Source organism: Polypterus senegalus, chromosome 9 (genome assembly GCF_016835505.1).
Source record: "Polypterus senegalus isolate Bchr_013 chromosome 9, ASM1683550v1, whole genome shotgun sequence".
NCBI lineage: Eukaryota > Metazoa > Chordata > Cladistia > Polypteriformes > Polypteridae > Polypterus > Polypterus senegalus.
The window spans coordinates 110,511,688-110,530,879 of NC_053162.1; the positions used below are offsets into that span (position 1 = coordinate 110,511,688).

Consider the following 19,192-nt stretch of genomic DNA (forward strand, 5'->3'; position numbering starts at 1 on the left):
TAAGCCATCTGTAAGCTTAGCGCCGATTCTTCAAAACGTTTAAAGAACATTGAAATATCTTCATAGTACATGTTTAATTATTCTATCCTTCACGACACTCCCAGTGAAGAATATAGATTATTTAAATGAAGTTAAAGTTTTATGTGTATAATTTAACAAACATATTTTGCTGCATTTCACCTTAAAAATTATATCGTCATTGTATGTAAATACGCGCTTTATAAAGTGGCTCAGGTTGTGAGATATTATAACTGTAGTGCAAGTTTACAGTGGGGTGATTGTACTTATAAGTACAAACCGTTCTACAAGGAGCAATTGATTGAGTGCATTTAAAGTTCTTGGGATTAAACTGTTTTGAACCGCGAGGTCTGTACAGGAAAGGCTTTAAACGCTTTTGCAGTGGCAGAGACAGCGTGCTTAATGCCGTATACCGATAATTCTCTTTCCGATCAGCTGCTGCTGTGATTCACACTCAGATACAGTGATATAAATACTCCGAGTCGTGCAGTGAGAGAAATATGGAAAAAGATGATCCGCTGTGGCAACTCCTAACGGGAGGAGCTGAAAGAAGAAGAAGAAATAGAAGTGAGAGTAACAACGCTAAAGCAGTTATGGTATTTGGAATACTATGGCTGTTCCCTGAACCATTATATTGTTACGAGTTAATTACAATCAGATGCGTTACAATAATAAACAATATGCGGTTAGTTTCTGTGTATTTATAAAGCCGCGTCATGAAAATAATGAGTAATCACACAAGAACAGTACCATTGCTTTGACGCTGGGTGCTGCCAGTTTGCAAAACCGAGCGGAGAACTTGCGTACGACAAGGCATGAGGTACCGTGGAAAAGTGCGTGGCTTTACGCCAAGTGTAGGTTTTATACATCGCGATTTGAACGTGGAAAAGTTCTTACGCAACATTTCTGTGCGTACGCACCGTTTATACATGAGGCCCCTGGTGAGTAGCATATTATGCAAAATAATTACCTATGATAGTCAAGGGTCTTAAGTGTGTCCTTATGATCTGTGTTATTTCATAGACATTATTTTGTTTAAAACAAGTATTTGCTGAAGCCACACAAACTAGCTGACAGGGAGATGAGATGAGTCAAGTGTTTCTACGGCCCTGTCTCATTCTACTAGAGTATCTGCTTGTCTCCTGGAATCTCCTCCATGCCCTTGATACTGTGCTGGGAGAAACAACAAATCTTCTGGCAATGACACTGATGTGCCATCCTGGAGAAGTTGGACTACCTGTGCAACCTCTGTAGGGTCCAGATATCGCCTCATGCTACCAGTATTTACACTGAATGTAGCCAAATGCAAAACTTATGAATAAACAGTCAGAAAAGTTGAGGAGGGAAAAATGTCAGTGGCCTCCACTTGTTAAACCATTCCTTTTTTGCGGGTTGTCTCATTGTTGTCCTTGTAGTGCACCTGTTGTTAATTCCATTCACACCAAAGCAGCTGAAACAGATTAACAACCCCCTCTGCTACTTGTGTAAATTGGGGGCTGAAAGCACCCCAAGGAGATATGGTCGCTCCTCCTAAACGGTGATACAATGGGAAACAAATACTTTTTTTTTTTATTTTTACACCTCCTCTTTGCTCGATCAGCTGCTAGCTTGTTGCTCCTGTCGTGCCATGTGATCTGCATCTTGCGCGGTGCTTCGAAAATTTAAAAGCCTGTAGAGCAGCTGTCTTTGTCATCTGATCTTTGTCTTTTATTTTCGGGCCCGGGCGTAGTTAAATCTCTTGGCACAAAGTCTCGTCTCACGGGATGCGAGTACTTGATATCTTATATCTCTTATATCATTGAAAGATGCTGAGAAATTAATTCACGTTTTTTGGTTTCAGTCACTTAGATTACGGTAATGCATTCCTCTCAGGACTACCCAAAAAAGACACAAATCATTTGCAACGAGTGCAGAATGCAGCTGCTAGAATCCTAACTAGGAAAAGAAAATCCGAACACATTTCTCCAGTTTTGATGTCACTACACTGGTTATCTGTGTCTTTCAGAATTGACTTTAAAATTCTGCATACTTTTTTTGTTTGAAAATGTGCTATATAAATAAATGCTGTTGATATTTTTTTTAGTTTATAATTTAAAAGCGGAATAAGAATCTGAAAATCTAACAACACCATATTAATGTTCGATAAATTCTGAAAAAACAATATATGTAGGTTTTAAAATAAGCCCAATTTAAAACGTGACAAAAAAGTCACATAAAATCGTTGCAATTTTAGGCTTAGGATTTTATTTATATAGAGTAGATTAAATAGCAGCAGCCCCAGCACTGACACCACTCTTAACATGAAATTCTGATTATGGTTCCTCACACTATTGCTCTCCTCCTCCCACTTCTTTTAATTTGATGCCTAATCTCTCATGTCGTACCTTAGCAGATGTTTTCTGAAAGTCAACAGAAATAATATTGTATGCACCACTCTGTTATCCATTTGTTGCTTCCACATAGAAATCCATGATGTTAGTTAAACACAACCTTGCATAAGCCATGCTTACTGTTAAGTAAATTGCTCAATCTTTTCCTTATTAATTCCTTCCTCTGATTTACATGTGTTGTATGTTAATCTTACTGGGCTATAGTTGCTTGGATCTGCCTAATCACACTTTTAATATAACGGGATAATGTTTACCGTTTTCCAGTCCTTTGGAATTTCTGCAGTGCACAGCAACTTCCTAAAAATTTTGTCACAAACTCCACAAAGAGCCATAGCAAGGTTTGGGGCAGTCACCCGTATATTTGGTTTCCTGGCGGCAAAGTTGCACATAAATGACAGCACTGATGTACACAAAATTGAGTCCAAAACAGAACTGAGGGAATAGGGAAAAGTTGGAGGCTTTTAGAAGTTAATTCAAAATTCTGGTGCAAGACTCATAAGAATTTGTAACCACAACCACATCACTTGCTTCCAGTTAAGTTTAAAGCTGATTTCAGAATCCTCCTTCTTACATATAAAGCCTTTAATGGCAGCAGCAGTATGGCCCTGCTTCTCCATCTGAATTTATCATTACTTTTAGACCGGTGCACGTATTTAGATTTTATCATGTTGGCTTACTAAAAACTGAATGTTTAAAAAAAGTATTAAAATAACAGGGAGAGGTCAAACTTTTAGCTCCAGGGCCCACAAGCTGTAGAACTATTTACTAATTTATATAAGAGATTCCTTTTTGCTCTCTGCTTATAAATGAAGTCTGGAATCTCACCACTTTAGTATATAGCATAACCTGATTATAGCTGCTGAATAGCTGTGTATTTTGCATCTCTTTTTGTTATTCATTTATGCTCTGTGTAAGAAAGGACAGAGCCGACTATACTTCCTCAGAAGACTGGCATCCTTCAACATCTGCAGTAAGATGCTGCAGATGGCTTATCAGATGGTTGTGTTGAGGGCTGTCTTCTATGCGGTGGTGTGCTGGGGAGGCAGCATAAAGAAGAGGGATGCCTCACTCCTGGACAAACTGGTGAGGAAGGCAGGCTCTATTGTAGGCAGACCGTGGCAGAGCGATGGGCACTGAGCAGGCTCCTGTCAATAATGGAGAATCCACTGCATCCACTGAACAGTATTCTCTTCAGACAGAGGAGCAGCTTTAGCGACAGACTGCTTTCACTGTCCTGCTCCACTAACAGACTGAGTAACAGACTGAGTCAGACTATGCGACTCTTCAATTCTACCCGTAAGCATTAACATTATACAAAGTTATTGTCTGTCTGTTATACCTTCAAAGAATATTGTTCTTTATCAGTATGCTGCTGCTGGAGTATGTGAATTTCCCCTTGGGATTAATAAAGTGTTTGTCTCTCTGTCTGATCGGTTGGTGCACCTGGTGGGAAACCTACCAATTAACTGTCAGATGATTAAACACCACTGAAAAGATGAAATTATTGGAAAATGACCAAAGGGAGTTATGAAGTTAAAACAGTGGCAAAAGTACAGATGTTGTCAAAACTATTTCTCTTTGCAAATAACATAAGAAAACACCAGTTAAATAAATCATGTGATCCGATTGAGGTAAAATGACTCACTAATTATGAAACTGGTTAAAACAAAAACTTGCACCACAGAGGATTTCCCATGATTGAACTTGGAAACCAGTGATTTACAGCCTAGACCAGTGGTTCCCAAACTCAATCCTGGGGACTCACTGTGGCTGCAGGTTTTTGTTCCAACCAACCTCTGGTTTTCATTGGAGTCTTAGTTCAATTAAGTGAGTCATTATTTCCCAGTTTCAGTTTTTTGGAGTCAATGTAAAAGTTACAGATTTTTGTTTGGCAGATTTTTATTAAGATTTAATAAGCAGTTAAATGGGGAATGTGTACAGTAGTTTTTGTTTAAGTCGTTAACAGTATTTTCAACCTAATTTTCATTCTGCATTTCCAGGTGTTCTGGTTATTTAATTGATTATTTACTAATTAGCAAGTCTGACACTGAAGTCGTTGCTGCTTTCATCATCCCGGGTGTCTGCTGTGCTGGTTGTTAATTGTCACTGTTCGGGTTAAATGAAGGCAGCAAAATACACAGGAAAAGGGGAAATTTAATAGGAAACAACAAAAGAGAGTTAAGAATTTATAGCTTTAGAAAAAATTTCTAAATATCTTATAAATGTAAAAACCACACTGTTGTGTTTTTCTGAATGGAGAATCAGAGAAGAGTAAAAAAAAAAACAAAAACAGCTAATTTAATGAGATCAGTTATTATCAATTATGATTATAGATTGTGAATCTGGTTGGAACAAAAATCTAGGGCCACAGTGGGTCCCCAGGATTGAGTTTGGGAACCACTGGCCTAGACCATTTGTTTTATTAAATTTAAGTCATTTTATAATTACAACATGTTATTAACTAAACATTTGATTACAGTGGTACGTGACATGCAAAACTTGTTTTGTCTTGAAAAATGGCCAATTTATAATCATCCTGAATGATAAGCTTTTAGTGGACAACATCCCATACTGCTTGATGGGCTTTAGCCCATCTTAGACCCTGGCTTTTACTGAAATGTGATGGCTGAAATTAAAAAACAATAAAGCACCAGTGTGGTGTAGCAAGTCTGCAGCTTTAAAAAAAAAAACAATTGTCCAGTTTTTAAAACCAGAAAGCCATGTTAGTCTCCTGCACGTGCAGGTGCAATCATTTTCAATTGCTTCATCGGCTTCCTGCAGTGTGTGATTAAGGTGCTGCGCCCACGGAGACGTATATGTATGGGCCAGGGGAAAAGGATGGGTATGATATGAAAGGGAAAGTTATGAAAGGACAGATCAGAAGATGGGGGTTAAAAGACGTGAAAGGCAGTCGAGGGCAGACGATCCGGACACCTGCATGGAGAAGGCAGCATGAGCTGGGGCTCCTTGAGGGTGTGCAGGCTGGTTTGCTCCACTAAATAGTTGTGTAGAATGGGTCAAGCAGGATGGAAGACCTTCCAAGAAGCTTCGTTCAGTTAAAGAGGACACACCATTTTATGCAAAGTAGTAAAGTGCTTTACCGTAGAAACCCTTAAGAGGTGCATTAGCATCATCTACTGGATCGGTTACCAAAAATGAAGACCTGCAAAAGCCACATATAGTCATTGAGCAGCATAGAAAACCGATGCCAAGTTCTTTAAACGAAAGATAATGATTCATATGAAAAATCTATATTTTTACCCACTTATGAAAGTCAAGAAGCAATTCAGTAGAATTAATCACTGTTAACCTATGAAAGTGGGACTATGAGACCTATACTGGTTTCAGTTTTAAAAGTATGAAAACATACATTGTACCATGATGTATATTGTTCTTTATCAAAAACCATGGGAATTCTACTCACTTTATTTATATTGCTACATCAACTGAGATGTGAGAAATATGGGAGCAAATCAGATATAGTTTCCAGTAATGAGTAATTGCTGTTGTGGTTATGGTCTTTCCAGTCCTATGACAAATTTTGGATTGTACAAAGGAACAAGCAAGTTAAAAGTGTGTTCACTTATGTGAGGCATCTTGGAAACAATAGAACAAGGGCTGCATTACTGGAATTCTTAATGGTTTAATCAAAAATTTAATTTCATAATGCTGGTGTTAAAATTTTGAAAAATGTAAAACAATAAAAGATTTTAAAAATTAAATCCTCACTTGTTTGTAAAATTTAGAAATTTGAATTGATTCTTCAATTAAATATTACTCTTCAGTAAGTATTATTAGTCAGCTAATGTTTAGTCCATAAACTGATTCTTTATCCCGAGCTCAAGTTTTTTGCTGGCACAAATCATTTTTGGAAGGCAGAAAACATGTTGAAGATGAACACCGTTCAGGGAGGACTTCAACTTCGAAAACCAATGAAAACATCGAACGTGTGAACACTCTTGTGAGATCAGACCGTCGTTTAACATTAAGAATGTTGAATGAACAATTAAATTTGAACAGATGTACCGTTCATCAAATTTTGACTGAACATTTGCACATGCGAAAGGTCTGTGTCAAAATGGTGCCGAAAAACTGCCCTCTCCATAACAGAATTTTTGACCTCAAAAGGCATTCCTTTGGTTCCCTAGCCCCCTTATTCACTTGACCTCAGTCCGTGTGACATTTTCCTTTTTCCTAAACTGAAAAATGTCCTCAAAGGACGTCATTTTGGGACTTTAGAAAACATCCAAAAGAGTGTAACGGACATGCTGAAGACCATACCGGTTGAAGACTTCCAGTGCTGCTACCAACAGTGGGAACAACGTCTCCATCGGTGTGTAGCTGCCTAAGGGAACTACTTTGAAGGGGATAACATTGATGTTTGAAAAAAATAAAAACTTTGGTAAATAAAAAATCGGTCTCATTACTTTTCTGCCACACCTATATAGCACATTTTCATACAAATGATGTAGCTCAAAGTGCTTTACAGGACGAAGAAAGAGTAAAACAGACAAAATATATAAGAAATAAAATTAGGCAGTGCTAATTAACATAGAATAAAAATAAAGTCTGATGGCCAGGGAGGACAGAAAAAACAAAAAATTCCAGACGGGTGGAGGAAAAAAAAAATAATCTGCATGGGCTCCAAGGCCAAGAGACCGCCCAACCCCCTTTATGCATTCTACCTAACATAAATGACCTCAATCAGCCCTCAAGGTATTCAGGGTTCACAATACAATAATAATAACCGTAAACCAAGGGTATGATTTTTAGCAGTCTCCTTTAGAATAGTAAATAGGAAAAAAAAAAAAAAAGGTTACTAAGTTAATTTTTTCCACGCATACATACATAAACATGTATAATTGTTATTAAAACATAAACAGAAAGTGACCAAGAATGGAAAATGATGTATAATTACGATACCAGTATCATTTACAAGCGGATCAAACAGCCGTTGATATCATCTTTTGCGATGCCATGACAGGGTGCAACTCACTATCGTTTTTCAGGTAAGTGTCGGGATCAGCTTTCTTAGCTCTTCATCTGCTTCCTCCATATTGGTAAAGATGTAATGTTTGCCTTTAATACCCACTTTCAGTTTGGCCGGATACAAGAGGCTGTATCTGATATCGGCTTTCCGTAAGCGCTGTTTAATATTATCAAAAGAGGCTCATTTAGCAGCTATTGAGGTAGAGAAATCAGGGAAAATACGAATGAGGTTATTTTCAAATATAATCTCTTATTTCTGTCTGAGAAGTGACATTACATTTAATTTAGGTTGTAATTTCTCGAAGTGCATAACAAACATCTTAGGTTTAAGGGTGTTCAATCCCCGTATGCAGTAAGCTGCTGCTATCTCGGTATCTGATTTAAAGTCCTCTCCAATTATTTTGGAGAATAGTTCAGCTACGAATTTCACTGGTGTTGGACTTTAACGATCCTCAGGTAGACCTTTGATTCTAATATTCTTCCTTCTGCTTCCATCTTCCAGAGCAGCAAGTCTGTCTCCAAGTTTTTTGCATTTGGAGTTTGCAGCTGTTGCTTTTCCATCAGCGATGGATGCTAAATGTTCGGCTGTTTCAATTCGTGTCGTGAATGTCTGCTTCCAGCTGATCGGCAAGTGCTCTCAGTTTAGATGCAATTTCCTTAATGTGCTCCAAATATTTTCCAGCATACTTTTTAAAGACCATGTCAAAGCAATTATTTATACGTTTCTCTGAGTCTTTATTATCCTGCTGCAGCTCCCACCGCAGCTTCTCATTTTCTTTCTCGCTTGTCTTGAGCATACTATTTTTTTTATTTCTTTATCTCTTGCTTGAGCTCAGCGATCATGACCTTCAGTTCGGACAGATTATTTCTGCTTTCGTGCACTGTAGGTGAAACTGCAAGCCCTATTGCAGCCAGTGCTTCCGGCTCGCGAGGAGTAGATGAAAGCGCGGACTGCAAGGCCTTTTCCAGTTTCAAGTGATCTTCTGGAATTGGCGAGCTCTTGTGACCTGCATGACTTGCACATTCGCTCCCATTTTCGCTCTCAACTGGAGACGATGCAGCGGACCGTGGTCCTGATAAGTCTGGGCTTTCGCCTGTCTGTTCCAGGTCAGTCTCTGAAAGGCCATACCTTGAACTTGGACATGCCTGTCTAGATCAAAATAAAAAGGTAAATAGATTAAAAGGTCAGTGACAGTTAAGATTTGTAAAAGTGCATTTCCATTGGTGGAAAGAAGCCCCTATAGTGTTTCTTTATACAATTCTAAGCAGCTCAACACTGTGATGTTTATAGGATGAAGAAAAAGTGAAAATCTGTGTGAGATTAATGTTACATTTATTTGGCAGAAAATCTCTATGAAGATAATGTTATACTTTGTGGGTAACATTTTCATAATTCCTAATTGCTTGTGTGCTGCTTCTTATTGTAGGTCAGCTTTGGCTCCTGCCATATTAGCTACTACACTGGCTGGTCGCACAGTGGCTATACCACCAGTCCGCTGCAGATCATATTCTGATAGTGATGCTTTGCCTTCTGAAACGCCAAGCCTTGTTCAGCCATATGCCAGCATCTCAGAGTTCCAAAGGTAAAATTATTAATTGAATATAATGGAATTTAAAAATGTCCCAGGCATAACATGAATAAAATGTAACAGCATTTTAAGTTGTTTGCTTGAATGGTGTTCTCTTTAAGAGTTGTACTTAGCCAAGTGTATTTAATAAATGAAAGAAAATAGGCAGTTAAACTGTGTTTTTTTTTGGGAATGTGACCTGCAGTGTTCACATTTCTCACTAATGTAGAGAAAAATAAAAATTCTGACATAAGCCAGGTGCTAACAATCCTGTGTCTTAAATAAGTGGTGGTAAATCTGTATCTGCCCCCTTGGTACAATAGTGGGAATTATATTTTCAGCGGTAATAAACCATGTGTGATTTAGAATTAAGTAGTTCTAAACAAGCAATGCAATTTAAGTCCTTAAACTTCAAAAAGTAATAAAGTAGTCAGTATATTTGCCATTCAGAAATATTTAGCTACACTTCAAACTACCAATGTGTTAAATCGTAATACTATTTCTGACAATTCTTCTGAATTCTGCATTTAGCCTGTGAGTTGCCTGTGTAATAAATATTTCTTCCATGTTGCATTGGTTGAAAGATCTACTTTTATGTGTCATTCAGGAAATTATATTTACTACCGTATGAATTTAATGGCTTTTCATTTTTGCAGGGAGAGAAATAGTCCGTCTGCAATTAAAAGACCTCGAATGCCTTCTCCAAAATTTGATGAACATTTCAACTTTGCTTTGGAAGGCACAGAAGAGAGTTCCATGGAAGAAAAAGTATACTCCATGGTAAACAGAAAGGTAAGTACATTACAGCGCAAATTTCAATCATCATTTAAATGGTTTGTGGTTTAATGTTTATTGGTAAAATTAAAATTCGGATGTGAGCATCAGTAGGCTTTGCATCCTAGGAACCAAGTTGCCGAGACTACTCTTAACATTTCTGATCCTAAAATAGGTCATTACGATAGCAATTGATGAGAAGAATTTCTATTCTATTTAGTTCTATTTAGTCCATATGTGTCAAACTCAAGGGTCACGGGCCACATCCGGCCCGACGTGTAATTATATCCGGCCCGCGAGATCATTTTATATACTGTATTATTGTTATTAAAGCCCGGGTATATGAAGTGCTGGTAACACAATAAACTACAGATCCCATAATGCAGCGCTTTAGCTGCCTTGCCGAACACTTACCGCTTACTAGAGTTATTGCGCACTGAGTTTGCACGGCGCTTTGGTGACTTTGAAGAACAAAAAAAGTCCGTCTACATGCGGCTCGAACCTTGTGCATGTTTGGTAGCACATATCTGTGTGAGAAGCTCTTCTCAGTGATAAAGACTAACAAAACAGCACACAGGAGTCGCCTCACTGATGAGCACCTGCAATCCATCCATCCATATATATATATATATATGTGTGTGTGTGTGTGTGTGTGTGTGTGTGTGTGTGTGTGTGTATATATATACAGTGGAACCTCGGTTCACGACCATAATTCGTTCCAGAACTTTGGTCGTGAACCGAAGCAGTTTCCCCCATAGGATTGTATGTAAATACAATTAATCCGTTCCAGACCGTACAAACTGTATAAAAATATGTACAGATTAAGCACAAATATAGTTAATTACACCATCGAATCCACAGTGTAATAGTAAACTAATGTAAAAACATTGAATAACACTGACACAAAACACCCAGGCTCCCTGATCAGCTATAGGAGCTGGCTCAAGCCACGCTCTCTCTGTGTAGCTCGAGCGCACACACACACACACACACACACACACACACACACACACACACACACCTATCCGTCCCCCCAATAACTTCCCTGTCAGCTGCCCGCTCTCTAATCTCTCTGTAGCACGTGCTCAAGCAGCATTTTTTAAAATGACTTTTAAGCACAGCAGAAAAATTCCAAAGCGCTTGCAAAACCAAGTCACAAGCAAACAAGAAAGCGAGATTGCAGGAGATCACGCTATTAAACCTAAAGCCTGATCGCTGTAAACAATGTTTTTAAAATGAGTTTTAAGCACAGCAGAAAAAACATCGCACAAATCCAACTTCATTTAAAACTAACTCGCAAGCAACCAAAAAAGTAACATTGCAACAAATCACACGATGAAGTCCTCCATGTAAACAATTTTTCATGAGTTTTAAGCACAAGGAAAAAGCGAACATTTGAAAAAGAGAAAAATAACATTGCAACAAATCGCATTATGAACTAAAAAAATTACTTTTGAAAAATCCGTAATACAAAAACCACCAAGAAAACTAACCTTGCATGAAACGAGTTCTGGCATGAAGTGTTTTCCTCCAGGTGTTTTCTCTCTTGTGATTTCTTGGGTTTCTGGTGCTTTTAGCTGTTTAGCTGGTGGGAGTGAAAGCCTCATGCAGCCATTCCAAAAGAACGCTCTTGTGACCCTCCACATTACTGGCAGTCTGGCTTTGTTTACATTATGCTGCTTGAAAGCACGAGGGTTCTCCGATTGGTAAATGAGTAAACTGGTAAACATTTTTCCACCTTTTGTAATTTCTTTCTTTACTTCGATTTCAATTTTCTTCAAAACTTTCTTCTGACAACTCTCCACTTGCTTAGAAGCCATAGTCAACTGCAAAAGCACACGAAATACTGTAGAGCACAAAGAGAGTGCACGTCTTATTGAAAACAATGAACAAGGAGCTTAAATGAAAAAGCATGGCCGCTCTCTTTCTCTCTCAGGCTGCCTGTGGGGGGAGGGGGATGGTTTCACTTGCACTACAGCCTACAGATAGGCAGGCAAACACGTGCAGCAATCTCCTCCTCCCCTTCCCAGCAGGCACGCTAGCTCACCCTTTCTCTCTCTCTCTCTCTCTCTCTCTCTCTCTCTCTCTCAACTGAGGACGCAAGGGAAACTGGCTTGTTCAGCAAACACGTGCAGCAATCTCCTCCTCCCCCCTCCCTAGCAGGCATGTGCTCGCTTGCCCTTTCTCTCTCTCTGTTTCTCTCTCTCTTTCAGCTCAGCTTGCAGGCAGGCAAGGGAACCTGGCTTGTTCGTATACCGAGTGTGTGGTTGTGAACCGAGGCAAAAGTTTGGCGATCTTTTTGGTCGTGAACCGAGTTGTACGTGAACCGGGACGTTCGTGAACCGAGGTTCCACTGTGTATATATGTGTATATATATATATATGTATATATGTGTGTATGTATGTGTGTGTGTGTGTGTGTGTGTGTATATATATATATATATATATATATATATATATATATATATATATATATATATATATATATATATATATATATATATATATATATATATATATATATATATATATATATATATATAAATAAAATTTAATATACACAGTCTTTGGGGTGCGAGCAACTGTTGCAAGGGGTGCCAGAATATTATGAACTTTCTTATCTTTTCAAGTTCTATTGAAATTTTAAATAGAAGGAATTTTTATTTAGTCGACAGAATATTATTCCGGAATAAATCAACTCAAACCTTAAATAACTTATAATATTTTGCTCTCCATAAAAATATATCCTGTCTAAATTATACAAGTTAGAAATAAAGTAAACGTTAAAAGAACAAACATTCAAATTTCTTTACTCTTATGTAATTTTATATAAAAATAAACTTAAATTTTAAATATCCCAAAAGATTTTGCTTTCCATAAAAATATATCCTGTCAAAATTATACAAATTCAAAAATGAACATGGTGCATTACAAACCCTGGAAATATAAATAAAATTTGTTCTTTTCAGTAATAACAAATCAAATTATTCAGTTGTCTTTGCTCATATGTCATTTTTTCAGAGCTGGAAGCCTGGCATCTTTTTTTGGCAACAAGTTTGTTTATGTTTGGTGTGAGGTTCTGTGTTGTGGAGAGTCTCAGGATGGACTGCAGGTGCTCATCAGTGAGGCGACTCCTGTGTGCTGTTTTGTTAGTCTTCATGACTGAGAAGAGCTTCTCATACAGATATGTGGTACCAAACATGCACAAGGTTCGAGCCGCATGTAGACGGAGCTGGAGCATTTTGCGGAATGGAGTGAATAAACTGTGCGGGCCGTGCAGTATCGTACTTTGCCTTCAGTGTGCCATTACACTGCAGCTCAGTCACCTCCATCTGAATCTGCACAGGTGCAGTTTCCACATCGAAGGCAAATGGGTTGCGAAACAACTCAAAATTCTTTTTTTGTTCTTCAAAGCCACCAAAGCGCTGTGCGAACTCAGTGTGCAGTGCGCTCAGTTTATCAGCAAAGTGCGTATTTGGGAACACTGTTGTGCCGGCTTGGTTCAACATTACTTGGCAACAGGGAAAGTGGGGCAAGTTGCACTGGTGCATTTGTGTCTCCCATAAAAGTAGCTTTACTTGAAATCACTTTGTGATTTTGCACGGGTAAAAGCATCTGCTGAAGTGTCAGATTCTTCTTTAACTCTTCTGCTTTCTGTATCTTGTGCATTGGATTCAGGTCTTTCAGGTTATCTTGATGTTTTGTCTCATAGTGCCGTCTTAGATTAAATTCTGTAATTACAGCCACATTAGCTCCACAAATGAGACACACGGGTTTACTGGCAATGTCAGTAAACATATACTCAGCCTCCCATCGGTTTTTAAAGGCTCTATGTTGAGAATCACCTTTTCTCTTTGGCATCGTGTGGGCTAGCTTCGCAATAACTTGCAGCATCATAAGCTAGACTTGATTAACGCGTAAGTGTTCGCAAGGCAGCTGAAGCTCTGCATTATGGGATCTGTAGTTTATTGTGTTACCAGCGCTTCATATCCCCGGGCCATTAATAACAATAATACAGTATATAAAATGATCTTGCGGGCCGGATATAATTACAAGCCGGGCCTGATGTGGCTCGTGGGCCTTGAGTTTGGCACATATGGACTAAATAAAACTTGAAAAGAAATAATTTTTTCGAATTTGATCGTGCAGTTCAGATCGAATTGACGCGCACTACATTACATCGATCCTGCGTGCTATTGTGGTTTTGCCTGCGTGCCTCAGTAAGTTACCCTCCCCTCACTCTTACTTTTTTACCGTTCATCTAATGAATACACTAAGTATGGCTTTACCAAAACAATCATTGATCGCGAATAAAGTATCCATTATTCATGAAGCTTCAATTGGTGATCTGTCTTTCTGTGTTAACTGCATATGTTTTCATACGTCTCAAACCAAGGGGATGCGAGGCTAAAATGAATCGAGAAGCGCGCGTACATACTTAGTGCATCTCCTCTCAGGAATCGAACCTCGGACGTCGGCGCTACAGGCGAAGGCTCTACTATTGCGCCACGGCGTGGTTTGTCTATTTGAGCGTAGCAGTGTAATTCGGTTTTTGTTCAGCACTCTTTTGAACTGTTGCTTTTTGTCTGCGCACTGTGTCAGTTCACGTGAGCCGCTGAATATGGTTTTATATGTCACTCGCTCGCTTCTAATTGTTTCGCTGCCTTCTTAATTATATAATACATGTTTTCTTCAGCGCATTTTGTAGCTCTTCCTGGTTTTCTACGTAATGCGTGATTATGTGAGAGGCGTGATGTCACACGAAACTCCGCCCCCCACGGCTTTCGAGCTCAACTCCATTACAGTAAATGGAGAAAAATAGCTTCTAGTTATGACCATTATGCGTAGAATTTCGAAATGAAACCTGCCCAACTTTTGTAAGGAAGCTGTAAGGAATGAGCCTGCCAAATTTCAGCCTTCTACCTACACGGGAAGTTGGAGAATTAGTGATGAGTCAGTGAGTCAGTCAGTCAGTGAGTCAGTCAGTCAGTGAGGACTTGGCCTTTTATTAGTATAGATATATGACAGCAACACTCATAAAAGTGACAAAACAATTACATTGACAATCATGTTACGTTATTTTTAGAATGTTTCCTTTTCTTTTTCTTCTTTAACATGCTACTTCTCCGCTGCGAAGCGTGGGTATTTTGCTAGTGTATGTATGTATGTATATATATACTGTGTGTGTGTGTGTATATGTGTGTGTGTATGTTAAGTTTCTTAAAATCATTTTGAGATATTTTGAAATTTGTGCCTTTGTTCCCAGAGGAAACCTAGTCAGGTTTAGAAGATGGATGGATGTGCCTGTGTACTTTGAGATATATGAAATACATTTAAATACTGTAAAACAACTGCGTATTTTGACATATCTGAACGGCAATTCAAGATATTGGTAAATGACTCCATATTGTCAATGGGAGTACTTGTAAATTTTAGATATCTTAAAATGCATTTAAGTTCATAAAATATTCTGAATATTATTTTAAGATATGTAGACCTGTAAACAGATTGTCTTAAAATGTATTTCAGATATCTTTATATTGACTGATGTTTGTAATATAAAATGAATCTGATAACTCATAAGACCTTAGAGTGGATCTCTACTCTGTTTCAGTCATCTTAAAATGTATTTCAAGATGTCTTAGATTTTATTTAAGAATCTCGCAAGTCTACTTAAAGGTACAGTAGCTTTCAAAAAACAAGAAGTTACTTCAACATATCTTAATGAGCATTTTCAAATATCAGAAGTAAATATAATTTTCTCCAGTGTGTTTTCTTTATATCTCTGAATAGTGTTCTGTTAATTTTTGGAAATGATAAAAAATCATCAAGAAACTGATTATTGACTTTCACTGCACCAAAGGCCATCCACGCCTGATCACTCTTCAAGGAAATATAGTAGAGGTGGTGTATTCCTACAAGTACTACCAAGGTTGTATTCTCTAATATGTTCTGAAGTATCCTTTGTACAAAAATGTATGCAGACATTTGTCTTTGACATATACATTTACAGTGGTGTGAAAAACTATTTGTCCACTTCCTGATTTCTTATTCTTTTGCATGTTTGTCACACAAAATGTTTCTGATCATCAAACACATTTAACCATTAGTCAAATATAACACAAGTAAACACAAAATGCAGTTTTTAAATGATGGTTTTCATTATTTAGGGAGAAAAAAAAATCCAAACCTACATGGCCCTGTGTGAAAAAGTAATTGCTCCCTGAACCTAATAACTGGTTGGGCCACCCTTAGCAGCAATAACTGCAATCAAGCGTTATGTATAACTTGCAATGAGTCTTTTACAGCGCTCTGGAGGAATTTTGGCCCACTCATCTTTGCAGAATTGTTGTAATTCAGCTTTATTTGAGGGTTTTCTAGCATGAACCACCTTTTTAAGGTCATGCCATAGCATCTCAATTGGATTCAGGTCAGGACTTTGACTAGGCCACTCCAAAGTCTTCATTTTGTTTTTCTTCAGCCATTCAGAGGTGGATTTGCTGGTGTGTTTTGGGTCATTGTCCTGTTGCAGCACCCAAGATCGCTTCAGCTTGATTTGACGAACAGATGGCCGGACATTCTCCTTTAGGATTTTTTGGTAGACAGTAGAATTCATGGTTCCATCTATCACAGCAAGCCTTCCAGGTCCTGAAGCAGCAAAACAACCCCAGACCATCACACTACCACCACCATATTTTACTGTTGGTATGATGTTCTTTTTCTGAAATGCTGTGTTCCTTTTACGCCAGATGTAACAGGACATTTGCCTTCCAAAAGTTCAACTTTTGTCTCATCAGTCCACAAGGTATTTTCCCAAAAGTCTTGGCAATCATTTAGATGTTTCTTAGCAAAATTGAGACGAGTCCTAATGTTCTTTTTGCTTAACAGTGGTTTGCATCTTGGAAATCTGCCATGCAGGCCGTTTTTGCCCAGTCTCTTTCTTATGGTGGAGTCGTGAACACTGACCTTAATTGAGGCAAGTGAGGCCTGCAGTTCTTTAGACGTTGTCCTGGGGTCTTTTGTGACCTCTCGGATGAGTCGCCTCTGCGTCTTGGGGTAATTTTGGTCGGCCAGTCACTCCTGGGAAGGTTCACCACTGTTCCATGTTTTTGCCATTTGTGGATAATGGCTCTCACTGTGGTTCGCTGGAGTCCCAAAGCTTTAGAAATGGCTTTATAACCTTTACCAGACTGATAGATCTCAATTACTTCTGTTCTCATTTGTTCCTGAATTTCTTTGGATCTTGGCATGATGTCTAGTTTTTGAGGTGCTTTTGGTCTACTTCTCTGTGTCAGGCAGCTCCTATTTAAGTGATTTCTTGGTTGAAACAGGTGTGGCAGTAATCAGGCCTGGGGGTGGCTACAGAAATCGAACTCAGGTGCGATACACCACAGTTAGGTTATTTTTTTAACAAGGGGCAATTACTTTTTCACACGGGGCCATGTAGGTTTGGATTTTTTTTCTCCCTAAATAATAAAAACCATCGTTTTAAAACTGCATTTTGTGTTTACTTGTTTTATATTTGACTAATGGTTAAATGTGTTTGATGATCAGAAACATTTTGTGTGACAAACATGCAAAAAAATAAGAAATCAGGAAGGGGGCAAATAGTTTTTCACACCACTGTAATTATACTAATGTTCCTGCACTGATGGCTTTTCTTTTTATTTTGAAAGAAATGTGTTAACAAAGATGTACCAAATTTGTTAAAGGATGCTCCATTTGACTTTCTCATAGAAAATGTGTAAAAAATGAAAGGTGTGGTCATTAACTTTGAAGTGTTAGCATAGTAGCCCTTATAAAAAGAGAATTGGCTGAGTGTTTCACGTCCAACAAATATTAGGAAATACAGGCTGAGAACCGGTGTCAAGTAGACCACTTCATTTAGGATATTTAGATAGAGATAGATAGATACTTTATTAATCACAAGGGGAAATTCACATAATCCAGCAGCAGTATACTGATACAAAGAAACAATATTAAATTAAATAGTAATAAAAATGAAAAAAATAAAATAAAAAAAGCAGACAATAACTGAGTAATGTTAGCATTTACTCCCTCGGGTGGAATTGAAGAGTCGCATAGTCTGGGGGAGGAACGATCTCCTCAGTCTGTCAGTGGAGCAGGACAGTGACAAAAGTCTGTCACTGAAGCTACTCCTCTGCCTGGAGATGACACTGTTCAGTGGATGCAGTGGATTATTCATGATTGACAGGAGTTTGCTTAATGCCCGTCGCTCTGCCACAGATGTTAAACTGTCCAACTTTACTCCTACAATAGAGCCTGCCTTCTTAACAAGTTTCTCCAGGCGTGAGGCGTCTTTCATCTTTTTGCTCCCACCCCAGCACACCACCGCGTAGAAGAGAGCATTCGCCACAACCGTCTGGTAGAACATCTGCAGCATCTTACTGCAGATGTTGAAGGATGCCAACCTTCTCAAAGTATAGTCTGCTCTGACCTTTCCTACATAGAGCATCAGTATTGGCAGTCCAGTCCAATTTGTCATCCAGCTGCACTCCCAGATATTTATAGGTTTGCACCCACTGCACACAGTCACCTATGATGATCACTAGGTCCATGAGGGGCCTAGGCCTCCTAAAATCCACCACCAGCTCCTTGGTCTTGCTGGTGTTAAGGTGTAAGTGGTTTGAGTCGCACCATTTAACAAAGTCTTTGATTAACTTTCTGTACTCCTTCTCCTGCCCACACCTGATGCAGCCCACAATAGCAGTGTCATCAGCGAACTTTTGCACGTGGCAGGACTCAGAGTCATATTGGAAGTCTGATGTATATAGATTGAACAGGACCGAGAAAGTACAGTCCCCGGCGCCCTGTATTGCTGAACACAATGTCAGACCTGCAGTTCCCAAGACGCACATATTGAGGTCTGTCTGTAAGAGAGTCCACAATCCATGCCACCAGGTGTGAGTCTACTCCCATCTCAGTCAGCTTGTCTCTAAGGAGCAGAGGTTGGATGGTGTTGAAGGCGCTAGAGAAGTCCAAAAACATAATTCTTACAGCACCACTGCCTCTGTCCAGGTGGGAGAGGGATCGGTGTAGCATATAGATGAAGGCATCCTCCGCTCCATGGTCTTCATCAGATGTGACGTCAGAGCAACAGGCCGGAAGTCACTCAGCTCACTAGGACGTGATACCTTTGGGACAGGAGTGATACAAGATGTTTTCCAAAGCCTTGGGACTCTCCCCTGTTCCAGGCTCAGGTTGAAGATGCGCTGTAGAGGACTCCCCAGTTCCAAAGCACAGGCCTTCAGCAATCGTGGCGATGCACCATCTGGACCCGCTGCTTTGCTGGCACGAAGTCTTTTCAGCTCTCTGCTCACCTTTGCTGCTGTAATTATGGGTGGGGATGTCTCACCTATGCTGGTATCAGCAGAAGGATGGTTGGAGGATGCAGTACTCCAGGGTGAGAGTGGGTTAGGGTTATCAAACCTAT

The 19,192-nt window shown here is 39.0% G+C and overlaps 1 protein-coding gene across 1 annotated transcript in view; it reads left to right on the forward strand.

Annotated features, from left to right (window-relative positions):
* Nucleotides 1-7,385: 7,385 nt before the first annotated feature.
* cep89 (centrosomal protein 89) overlaps nucleotides 7,386-19,192 on the forward strand; it is a 440,613-nt gene continuing 428,806 nt past the window's right edge. The window contains exons 1-3 of the mRNA XM_039762400.1: nucleotides 7,386-7,417; nucleotides 8,825-8,980; nucleotides 9,622-9,757. Of these exons, the coding sequence (XP_039618334.1) occupies nucleotides 7,386-7,417; nucleotides 8,825-8,980; nucleotides 9,622-9,757 (324 nt within the window). The remainder of the gene's footprint in view (nucleotides 7,418-8,824; nucleotides 8,981-9,621; nucleotides 9,758-19,192) is intronic.